Genomic DNA, 12,350 nt, shown 5'->3' on the forward strand with positions numbered 1-12,350 from the left:
ATGCATCAATGGGATTCAATTCTTACTTCTGCCCTGGAAGCAACTCCCGCCTCTGGGCACATAGAAAGTGCTCAGTAAACAAGTGTGGAGCAGATGGAGGGCTGCCTGGCTGGGCACCGATTTCTGTTCTAATTTACATTTGTTTATCCTAACCTGTCAGCCTGGGCTCACCTGTGTCCTCCTTGAACTCAGCCCATCTTTGGGCTCCAGGATGGCCCTGGCACCTCTTCCTACAGCCTCTGCAGGCCTGCCCACCCTTCCTTGGGTGTGGGACTCTCCTCAAGGTTTCTGGATGACGCTACCCTCTCCAGACCTGGAAACCTGCTTCTCACTCTCTGGGTGCCCTGTCGAGACCAGGGTGGCTCACATGCGAACGAGTGGGGGACGGGGTGCTGGAGAGGGAGCTGTGATGGTTACACTGGGAGCTCCTCCTGTTTCTCCAGTTAGCCTGTGGGCCTGGCCCAGGCAGACCAGGCTTTCTAACAGGGGTTCCGAAAGGCAGGAAAGGGGTTCGTCATCGACAGTCAAGATTTTAAGGAAGGCTAATGTTTATTGCATGTTTACCAGCAAGAAGGAACCCCAGCTAGTAAAGGGTGCTAGTTTTGACTGGAAACATGCCCACTCAGTGAGGTAACTTCCAGTCTCCGGCGCTCACCGGGATGTAAGCAAGTATGTAAGTCCTTGGTTTCAAAGGGGAAATAAATGATTACTTAAGAAATGCAGTTTAATAAGCAAAAATTTTGAAACAAGGGGGTCTTAGGAGCTTGATGGAAGTGACGAGTTGGGGACCTCAGGTCAAGCTGCCCACCCAGCACAGGCTCACTGAGGACCCCGGGAGGGGGGAGGGGCCGCGGGCCTGGTGGGGCTGGTGGGGCTGGTGGGGGAGGGAGAGCTGGCAGCAGGGGTGTCGCAGGTGCTCCAGGAGGGAGTAGCGTCTATGGGACTGGAAGTCAGGGGCAGAAAAGGGTTCTTTTTTTTTTTTTCCGTCAGGTGAAGCTTAAGGGTAGGGATAGGAAAGGAAAGGAAGCAGTACAAAGAAGGCAAGGAGCAGCCTGCATCAGACCTAAAAGGCACTAGCATCAAAGACAGCCTTGCCTGAGCACTTACTCTGCCGGCGCTGGTCTAAGCACCTCACACGTCCAGATTCACTGAGTCCTCTGCCAGGCCCAGGACGCAGGTAGTTGCCCCATTTGCTTGCAGGGTAGGAAACTGAGGTCAAGCGGCTCGCTCAACTTCACGCCTCCAGTAAGTGGTGGAGGCGGGACTTGACCCAGGCCAGCTGGCTCCAGAGCCCGCGGGGCCTCAACTCCTGACAACAAGCCAATTAGCCCAGGGCTCGGTTTCATCCACGAGGCTCCAGCCTGGAGAGAGCTCTGGAAGGGGTTGCTCCCCGGTGGCTGCCGGCTGCTGATCGGCCAGCAGCTGGAGTGGGCGAGGGTGCGGGCCACCAGTCCTGGGAGGCTGGGGGAACAGCAGGCGAGGCAAGGGGGTGCCCCAGAGGGCAGCCTGGGTCTCAGTGAGGGTGGAAAGCGGGGAGAGGGCTGGATTGGGCAACCCGCCGGCCCGTGCAGGCTGCGAGCTGTGGTGCGGAGTTGCGGTGAGGCGTCCTCCCCCAAACTGTGCCTGCGCTGCGTCCCGGGAGTGGGCACCGAGGCAGGCTAAGCAGCATCAGGGCATCTAAAGCCGCCCTGTGTGCGTGTGTGGGTGCGCATGTGCTTCGAGGTGGAATGCGTCTCCCCTCAGGGCAATCTGGCCGTGTCAGTGACCCCTGCCCCAGATCTCGTGTCCTCAGGCATGACACCAGCCTTCATTCAGCTGGGCTATAAAATGAACCCAAGGTAAAACCCCCTCCACGAACCTACTCACGCACCCGAATGACTCGAAATCCCTTCAAAATTTCCCCTGGGGAGGTGGACGACATTGCCTTCCTCAAATGACTTTGGACTTCTCAGGAACTGCCATCAGAGCCCTGAGGCCTCCCTTTGGCTCTCTCTCTGCAGCGGTGGCCTGTCCTAGTTCTCTGAAGGGTCAGAGGACCAAGAAGGGAATGGATGCAAAGGACCCGGAACAGGGCCTGGAATATCACTCGTGGTGCGCTAGAGGGCGGCCGTCACTATTAGCACCCACCCACCGCCTTATTTCTAGAGGCGCCTGGTACCCTCCTAGCTTCTACTCTTTTGGCACCTGCCCAAACAGCCACAGGTCTCCGGGAGCTGGGAGTCCCATTTTGTGGCAGAAATGTGATCATGGAGTCGAAAGGGATGAATTTTTATGAGTGGTTCCTAAACCAGCTCAAAGGGCAGATTCCAAAGAGAACCTGGAATGAGGAGACTTCTGTAGAGGGACTCTGGTCTCCAGGGGCTTCAAAGAAGGGGACGGTGGGCTCTGCTTTGGAGGAGCAAGTGTCTGTCCCATGCCATTTGGCTCATTCCAAGATGGTACCAAGGCAGCTAGCCCAGAGCAGGGAGGGCCATGCTGGTCATTCCTGGGTTGCTTGTGGGGCTACTTTTACTGCCATCATTAGTCATAATTTATCATGACCCCAAGCATGATCTTGCAGGCTTGTAAAGTGTGGCTCTGTGAAGGGGATCAGAGAATGAAGGCGCCAACGTGGGAACCCTGGAGAAGGAAAACATGAGTTACGTTAGGAAATAACCTTTGGCGTTACTGCATATTTAACCTGGAGTCGGTTGTGGATCCTGCTGTCTTTGGTAATACCTTCCTTTGGTAATTTTCCTTAATGATCAGAACAACTATTTTCGTCTTGTTTTTCCCAGATGTCAGGCCATTATTTCAACCAAGTGTGTGTTGGACTTTAACCTGAGAATATGGCACAAGCTTTGAAGTCAGATTTTTTTTAAAACTGTGGGCTGGCCCTGGCTCGACCATCTGAAGATCAACTGGTATTTATGTATATTTAGACAGCCACATAGCTAGACCTATCCGCATCTACAAAGACTGCTTCAAAGTATCTTAGTTGGGGACACAGACACACAGAACTGCTGTGTGAAGCCTGGCCTTGGAACCAGCATCTGACCTTGGCCAGCCCCAACCACCCCAAGCCCCTCTCCTCCTGGGGAAAATAGCAAAAACAAGTATATGAATGTCTTACACAGGGCTCTGTATACAGTAGATGCTCAATAAATATCTCATTTGGAGAAGCTGGGAAAAGGAAGTAGAAAGAAACAGAGAGACCTGAGTTCACTTCCTTTGTGTAATAAGGAAGGGGATGGAAAGGGAGAGATAGAGGGGAAGGGAGGGAAAGTAGATACGATGGATGAATAAGGAAATATACCCGTTCCCTGTGCGTGGGTAAGTTATTTAACTTCTTTGAGGCTTAGTTTCTTTATCTATAAGATGGGGATAATAACACCTACCTCACTTAGTTGTTACGAGGATTAGAAAAGTAGCTAGTATGGAATGTCATTCATAGCTCACTAAGGGCGGTGATCACTGTTACCACCACTCAGTACCCTGCGTCTATTACACGTCTGGTCTACTCTCCTGACTTTTACTCTCCTAGCAGGGCCGTGAGCACCAAAGATGCATAAACGTAAAGGTGATGTTTCTTCTCTTGTTTTCATTTTAAAAAGCACCAATGAATTAATCATGTTGCCATTAACAGAACTCGATGTCACGTTACCATTAGATGCTGTTCTTAACATTCACGTTAAGAACTGTGGCACAGCCCCACAACTACTGAGCCTGCGCGTCTGGAGCCTGTGCTCCACAACAAGAGAGGCCGCGATAGTGAGAGGCCCGCGCACCGTGATGAAGAGTGGCCCCCGTTTGCCGCAACTAGAGAAAGCCCTCGCACAGAAATGAAGACCCAACACAGCCATAAATAAATAAATAAATAAATAAATAAATAAATAAATAAATAAATAAAAAGCGAATAAAACTGTGTTGTTCAAAAAAAAAAAAAAAAAAAGAACTGTGGCACAGGCCAGTCCCCATGAACTGGGGCAAGTTCTGGGCTTGTTCTATTTATAGGCCCAAGCAAGAGGCAAACCGAATGTGGTCATTTCTCTGGCTAGGCTGTGACTCCAAAACAAGGGTCTGTAGCTGTCAGGAACTGAAACTGAGTCAGAAGCAAAAGTGGCTTGTGCGGCTCTAGATTTTCCTGCCTATGCGGAGGCGGGAGGCCGAACAAAGAAGCAGGTCACTGTGAGAGGCTGAGGACCTGCCGAGAGTTCAAGCAAGACGAGCGTGGGGCAGAGATGGAGGGAACTCTCATGGATACATCTAACCCCTCATTTGTTAAAATCAAGATGACATCATTTTGTCTTCCTAGTCACACAGACAGGGTCACTCTTCCAAAGGGGGCATATTCATTGGCAGGACTTTTTAACAGGGGCATTCTGACTTTTTAGGAAAAGGCCAAAGTCAACATCAGAAAATCCTTTTTCTGGTCTGCAATAATAACAGCCACTGTTTAGCAAACGTTTCTATGCGCCAAGCTCTGTGCTTTGTGCTTTATATACTTTTCTTATTTAATTCTCACAACCCTGGGAGGCAGATGGTATTTATTCCTATTTTACAGATGAGGAAAACAAAACTCAGTGAGATTAAGTAAAGATCCACACTGGAGCCCGCTCACCCCAACAGAGGCTCCCACCACTCGACTCTCCCTGCTCTTTCCAAGCCTGCATCCAGTGACCTCATGTTGGGAGCCTGGAATCGGTCATGGTGGGAGCATTTACACCATGGAAATTGGCAAACAATACAAACCAGCCCCCTCCTTTTATTTCTCTTCTTTTTTAAACTGCTGAAGAATTGCTCATTAAATATTTACCAGCCACTAAGTGGGCAGAACCAGAATTCAAATACAAGTCTCTCTCCTCCTCAAGCCCATCCTCTTTCCAGTTCATCCCCAGGAGAAAATGAGCTCTCTCTTTCTCTAACAAAGCACCCTCTCCCTATTGTCGGTGGGTCCTCAGGAAACTGAAAGGCTGGGAGAAGGCTGAACACTGGCTGCCCCGGTCTCTTATGCCTCCTCCCCGGCACCCCAGGAGATGCCCTGATGCAGCCATTAGTAGTAAACACTCATAACATCCGAGTCCTTTTCCTTGTCTGTGCTGAGCTAAAGATTCAACTGAAATTACAAGGGCCGAGTAAGCTGGAGACAGGATTTACAAGGTAATAATAATGTGCTGTCGTATATGGCACTTTTGATCTTCAAAGCATTTTATAGCCATTTACTAATTAGTCCTGGGCTGCACTCTGTGCGCAGGTACAATGCTCAGTGATGGGCTGAACCAGCAAGAAGTGTTTAAAAAATACACAGGCGACTGTCGCCCATTTACAAGTGCCGCTTGCTTCCGTTGCTGTTGTGGGTAGAGATAAAAATCTCACAAACACTGGTTCTGAGTCCCTGGCATTTGAAATATGAAGTGGCTATTGTCACCTTCTGTTCTTTGGTTCCGCATAAGAAAATGAGCCCAAATCTTCCCCCTGTGCTAAGGGGGCTGAAAGTCTTTTTAAAAATCATATAATCTCCATGCTCACAAACCTACACATAGTACATCATCCTTTGCTGGGGAAGAAAGAAGTCTCAGTTTGTTTACTAGAGTCATGGACAAACGTGAGAAGCGGTACTGGATCTGGAGCTGGGAGCCCAGGCTGAGTCCTGACTCTGGCACCGACTGGCTGGTGATCATGGGTAACTCACTTCTTAACCCCTCTGATCTTGCTTCCTCATCTGTGGAACAGGGGCGACCCTCCTCACTTGCTTACTTCACAGGTCTGCTGCAGAGATGTGCTGAGATAAAGTGCAGGACAGCACTTCTGGTTGGATTGGGCCTGCTTCCCAGACGTGCGGGCTACCGTCGACAATCTGGCCAGCCTGAGCCATCTGGACTCCAAGAGACTGGCAGGGGCAGGAGGGCCACTCTCAGGTCACACTGCCCAATACTGGCTGCTGTCACTGCGGACTGGCGATTTGAAATGCCAGGGGTCCAGGCCACGTGACCTCACCCCACCCCACAGCTGCCAACCACCCCCAGGCACACAGCTGCCCTGGGGCAGAGGAGGTAGGCAGCTGGCCAGGGTCAGAAGAGACTCCAGCATGGCTGCGACCACGTGCTCAACAGGATCACCTGGGGACTTTATCAAAATCCGGATGCCCAAGCCCCAGCTAATGAGATATGATTCAGCGGGCCTGCAGCGGGGCCCTAAGCAGCAGCTCTTTAAAAAGCTCGCCGGGTGGTTCTGACTACACGGAGAAGTGACTTACTCAGGGTCACACTGCCGGCTGACGGCAAAGCTACGGCGCCGACGCAGGACACTGGACTGTTCTCTGTCATGGGAATTCCCAAGGTTTCAAGGCAAAGTACTCAAGTGGTGAAAGATCCCAGCGTTGGGCAGCGCTTCGGCTGGAAGCCAAGCTGGGAGGTCTGTTCTACCTGTTCTCCCACCTCCTGAGAACATTCCTGGGTGCTGGAGAATACAGGATGGAGGGGTACCCTCACTGCCCCCCAAAAGGGCCCCGAGCTGGCTCCCTTTCAGGCTGACGTGGTGAAACTGAGCTCCACCAACCACAAGAGGAGCTGAGGGAAGAGTGAGAGGCTGGGTTCCACCTGTGCGGGCCCTACAGCGGGAGAGAGGCAGGTGGGCCGAAGTAAGAGCACAGGCCACTCAGCCTGCTGGTTTCTCTCGCCTCCAAGCCGAGGTCCCACTTCCCTGTGTCGAAAGCCCTCAGGGTGGAACGCCGCTAAACTAAACTCGACCTTGTCAAGCGGGCAAGTTGGCTGTGGCCAGCCTGGGTGTAAGTTGAGGGAAGTCGTGTGATGGCTCCCGACTCCCAGGTTTGCCCTAATTTGCTGGCAGAGTTTCTTTAGCTCGTGGGCCTTAGTTCTCGCCTCTGACACTGAAGGGAGCAGCAGGGGAGAGGGCTTGGGGGTGGAAACAAGATGACTTCTGAAACCCCGCCTGGCTCTGATAAGCCATAAATTTAGGGAAGATGGAGCTTGCTCAGGGTACCTTCCCCCGCTCCGTTCCCGGACGGCTGCGGAGCTGGCAGGCCTGAGCCCAGGGGTCACCCACGGGACCCAACCTGCGTCTTTCAGGTATAATTCGCACAGTGCTTCGTCAGCCCAAACAACTCTCCCATCAGCCTCGGGAGGAGGGATGGAGAGAGGGATGGATTCCTTGATGCATTCAGCAACCTTTAACGACTGCCTCCTGGGTCAGGATGGGCTTTGTACACGGCACACACACAGGGGCCTGGAGATGGATGGGGGAGCGGCGTTTGACGCTGGCACCCAATTGTTCCCGAGCACTGGCCTAGGGCCCAGCTGGGTAGGTGACTGAAACCTTGCCAGCTGGTCAGACTCATTCAGGCAGCCCCTTTCCAATGAGGGACTGTCCAAATGGGAAAGGTTGGGTGTGAAACACACACGCACAAGGCGCTGGCTTCAGGGGGAAAGAAAAAAGCAAATGGGTGTTTTATCTGAAAACTTAAAAGAGGTCTCAGAGACAAAGGCTTTGGAATCAGGGTGTGTGCATTTATGATGTCTTAACGTTCCCTGGAAAAATAACAGCATCCTGATTTGTGACTTTATTTCTTCCAACTAAGAAGTATACTGAAGGAAACAAAGAGGGAGCAACCAGAGGTGAGGGGCTCTGGGACCCAGGTTCCCGCCAGCCAGCTCAAGTTTGGGTTCCAGTCGGGGCGCAAAGCTGCTGTGTGAGCGAAATGCTGCCGTGAAGACATTCCAATGGCTTCCAGGAAGCGGCCATATGTGCTGACACGCATGTGGACAGAGCAGTCTGGCTGGCCACCTCTCAAGACTGGTGTTTCCTAGAGCTTTCCATTGGCAAACGCTGCCTCCTGGAACTGAGGGACAAAGGTTTTGAAATAAGCCCTGGTGGGAAAGGGGGAGAAAAAAAATTGTGGTTAGCACAAACATCTTGAAAAAAAAAAAAGTGCAACTCAGAGCTTTCAACCTAACTCGGAACAGTTGTTATTTATTGTTCATGCATCTTGGATTGGATTCCCTTCCCTGCTGATGCAAAGCCCTCTGGATTTTTCCAAGGGAGGTCCATACAGTTCACTACCGTGCTGTCTCTCATGGATATTTAAAGGGCTTGTACTCGGACCTTCCTGGCTGCCAATTCCTATTAGACATCAGTACTCGGGTTCCGTCTGCCCTTCCCCAGGTCAAAGCCAAGGGTCCAAGCTACAAGCCAGAGAGTGATCAAGCCAACCACCCAGTCGTTTTCATGATCTGAAATATCAACACGGTTGCACTTTTACTCAAGTGGATCTTTGACTTCATATAGACAGAGAGGGTCTAATAAGAGGGATTTCTAAGTGATCCACGGTCTCCATTTGTTGGCAGACATATTTGTAGTTTGATCTACTGGAAAGAAAGCCAGGCTGGGTATCAGGAGACTGTTCCCTGGTCAGTCACAGACTAGTGACAGGGTCTGGGGCAGACCGTTTGGCTTTTCCGGCAACCAGGTTCGAATCTGGAGAAGCAGGCTCTCTGTCCAACAGCAGGAGAGGGGCACGTGCCACGCTGACTGTGCCAGGCACTGCCTGAGGTGCCAAGGGTTGTGAGATGACCCAGATGTGGCACCTGCCATGCAGGTGATCTCAGTTTAGAGAAGGAGCAGACACGTAAGAAATACCAACTGCGGTGGTGAGGGCATTTATGGCAATGCCATGAGGCACCAGCCTTGGGCAACCAGTGAAGGAGGCGGTGAAGTAGCCATTTTACAGGTGTTCGAGGCAAAAGACACAGCAGGAGCAGAGGCCTGGGGGCGTGGGATGGCTGGTCAGGAGCTGGGAACTAAACACTCTTCCGGAAGAGAAAGGGTGAGGTAGAAAGCAGAGGGAGAGGAAGCCGCAGAGGTTGCGGTGGGCACCCCGTGTGTCTCCCAGTCCTCCCTCCCGCACCCCTGATGCCTGTGAGATCAGAGCAGTCACAATGGACTTATCCAGAAGTGGCTCACCTGGACCTGTGACTTGAGCTAGGAAGGGCCACCAAGACACCTGTCACCATCAGTACCACAAAGGCCTCAGTACCGTACCCACGTCTATGTTATTTAGGATATGGTTCTAATAAGCTGGGCACTCCAGGCTCCCAGGAGGTCAGAAGCCCCACATTAGGAGTCGGGGAGCTAACTTAAAGGCAGAGGGCAGACCTGCTGAAGCTGCGAAAGGCAACAAGGTGAAACCCATCCGTGAGAAGAGAGCAGAGAACTGCTCAGGAGTCATGAAACTCAAACGGGTGGTTCAGTGTCGGCGGTTCAGTGTCAAATGGGTGGCTCAGTGTCGGGCAAAGAGCCCCACACAACTCAGCAGCCCCGGGGTCGCCGCTAAATCGCCGCTAAGAGCAGTCACTGATGACACCTGCCTGATCCCCTCCCCTAATGCCAAGTCACCGGAAACCCTCTTTCAAATTTCCGTGCTTTGCTGAATTTTTTCAGTCCCAGTCTCTGCAGCCTCTCTGCCACATTCACGCGTGGGCGCCTGTGTCTGGGAGCTCTCTTTCCCTGGGACATTACACGTCTAGACCCCCTCCGTCCCTCCTTCTCTCCCTCCCGCCTTCCCCACTCCCACACGAAATCTCTCCTTGGCCTCTTCCCGTCCTGCTCGCCACTCCCCTCGCTTCCTCTCAGGCTCGAAACACCCTCAGCAGAGAACCTCCCCCCGACCCCGCCACCAACCAATCTGGGTCTCCAGCCCTTATTTCTCTCCCAAACTTCCAGGCCCACATTTCCAACCACCTGCAGGACATTGTGACCTGGACGTCTCTCTATAACTCAAGCCAGTGTGTTCCAAATGCACTTTTTCATCAATATGACGCATTTGAAAGTGCTTCGGCCCCCTGGTACTTCTGTAACAGAACCCTCAGTTTCCACTTCTCCCTAAACCCCTGCGATGAATTCATCCTGAAGTTTCTTCCTCTTCCTCCCCGGTGTCCCAACACCTGGGCTCCCTGTCTTGTTACCTTTCACAAAACTGCTGTTTCTCCCCGAGACAAAAGGCTTACTTCGCTTTTCTGTTGCAACTAAATCAATTCTCTTTGAATGTGGGTCTCTGCCACCACCCCAACCAAGACCCTTCATCTGCCCAAGCTCGCAGCCTGGCATGCCATGATTTTTACTATTTGCACTTTTCCTCGGTTTCGTTTGGGGATCGTGCCTCCCCCCGCCTCTGAGAAGCTGAGGAAGCGAAGGATCCTCTCCCAGAAAAACTGCAGGTAAGGCTCCTCACTGTGATGTCACGTGCAGCCGGGGGGCGTTGTAAGCCCCCGAAGCCCACGCACCGGCCAGGACGCCAGCCCTCACGCCCGCTCCCTGCAGTCTGGCCACCTGCTCTTCCTCACACGTGCCATTTCCACCTCGGGGCTTTAGTCACGCTCAGGACAAATGCCCTTGCCCCCATCAAGGCTTCCCTGGCCACCAGAAGGTTCTCTCCCTGCTTGCAGATGCTCTCTGTGCTTCTGCTGGGGCACGTGTCACGTGTGCACACGGCTTGCTGGCCGGGCTGCACTGCCAGACCTGGAAAGCAGGGGGCATATCCCCTTCTCAGTGACCCCACAGGCCTGCCCATACAGAGGGCCCAGTGTGGACTTCACGGCTGTAATTAAGGTAACTACCGATGGCCACCAGGTTTGCAAGAGCAGTTCAAGCACGTCCCTTGCACGCTGTGGAGGAAAGTGAGAGAGAGCAACCCCACAAAGCAGGCAAATGCAACGTTTAGGTTCTGAGGAAGAAAACTGTAAAACTGTCGTCCATTCTCAAACTTCAGCCTATGCCGACAGTTAGTGAGAAGGGTAAACACAACTCCACCTGCATCCTGGTCCAGCCAAGCCGCCACCTTCTCTGCAGCTTTAGGACCGCAAATCCCTTGCCCACGATCGTCCTTATGGGAAGGGGCACTGTGATGAGGCAGAAGGAGCCCCCGACCGAGGGTGAGGCTGGCCGGGCGAGAGAAGCCCTGAGCCTTGTTTCCCCACAGTGAGGAGGGGCAACAAGCCCACCCTGATGTGATGCTCACACACAAGACGTGTGGGAAGGAACCTTGCCAACTGGCTGCCGCCCCTCGGACGTGAGGGCCGTTCGTTCCTTCCCTGTGCTTCACCTGCTGCTATCTCCCCAGCGATATCTGTGTTTGCTGGAGGGGAGCCTGGTGGCCCTTCTTCAGACGGTCAGATATTGACAGGCTGCTGCCCGTCTCCGCTGCATCTGCTTTACTGCCTGACGGACACCGTGGAGTGTGACGTACCCCAGCACCACTGGGCGGGGTGGCGTCCCTGTCCCAAGTCACAGGGGAGGACACCAGGGGCACAGGCTGTTGGCTCCAAGATAGGTGCCCGATGAGGGAGTGGTGCTGGCTGCTGCTGGAACGGGCCCTGGGCACCGGGGCAGGGGCGTCTCTCCCCCGCTCTCCCTCCTCAGGCCCGGCCTCACACTGGGCAAATCTCATCAGCTCAGTTTTTCTTTGGAAACTTCTGGGGAAGGGGCCACACCAGTGCAAGCTCCTTAGACCGAAAGGTCTTGGCAAGAGGGAGCAAGCTTTACAGCAAGCTCTTTCCTTCTTCAGAAAGTTCTGAAGTTTCCTGTGGTGTCCTGGGCTTTCCCTGCCGGGGCAAAGGGTGTGACGCCAAGGGGAAGCAGTGCGGAGAAGGGCTACTGAAGGGCATGACGCTGCCAGCTGTTGTCAGTGAGTCCTTCTCAACGCGGGTCCTCACCAAGTCGGCTCAGGGAGGGGAGGAGGAAGGGGAAAATGACAACTGGCTCCCATCCATCGATAGGTTTTCTTTTGAAGTGCTGTTTTCATTTATTTCAGTTTTTATCAGAGAAAATGGAGAGCTGCCCAGAGTATACTGCTTGCCAATGGCACTAGTTGTCTGTCACCTTTTAAAAAACGCTTTCACCCAAAGACAAAGTGTATGGTAAGCTTTAAAAGTGTAAGCGTGTTACAGGGGGGTGGGGGGGAAGGTCTTCTCACGTCCCCCTTAACTGGCCAAAAGGGCCCTCAGGGAGAGTGGCCTTGAGGCAGCCAACCTCCTCATTCTACTCCCACTGGAAGAGAAATTATTTTTAGACCAAATTAGAGCTAAATATGCCTTCGGACAACATAAGGCTCTGACCCTCTTCACTGATCTCAGTCCCTTTGCCCTGGGTTTTATTTATTTTTTTGGCTGCGCTGTGGGGCATGCAGGATCTTAGTTCCCCGACCAGGGATTGAACCTGTGCCCCCTGCTCTGGGAGCACGGAGTCTTAACCACTGGACCGCCAGGGAAGTCCCTTCACTCTGGGTTTTATAAGATCACAACTCCATCCGATCCCAGAGTCTCAGGCTAGCAGAATAAAACTTAAAGCACTGACCCCAG

The 12,350-nt window shown here is 52.8% G+C and overlaps 1 protein-coding gene across 4 annotated transcripts in view; it reads right to left on the reverse strand.

The window, feature by feature from the left end:
- Positions 1-530: 530 nt before the first annotated feature.
- Positions 531-12,350, reverse strand: part of BABAM2 (BRISC and BRCA1 A complex member 2) — a 443,342-nt gene continuing 431,522 nt past the window's right edge. For 3 of the 4 annotated variants that reach the window (XM_082427967.1, XM_082427965.1, XM_082427966.1), the window contains exon 12: positions 531-2,619. In XM_082427967.1, coding sequence (XP_082284093.1) covers positions 2,535-2,619 — 85 coding nt within the window. In that variant the 3' untranslated portion in view covers positions 531-2,534. Of the gene's footprint in view, positions 2,620-7,543; positions 7,866-12,350 lie in introns of those variants that run through there. The other variant, XM_082427968.1, reaches the window with a different exon arrangement.

This window comes from Balaenoptera physalus, assembly GCF_965194825.1.
Source record: "Balaenoptera physalus genome assembly, chromosome: 15".
Classification (NCBI taxonomy): Eukaryota; Metazoa; Chordata; class Mammalia; order Artiodactyla; family Balaenopteridae; genus Balaenoptera; species Balaenoptera physalus.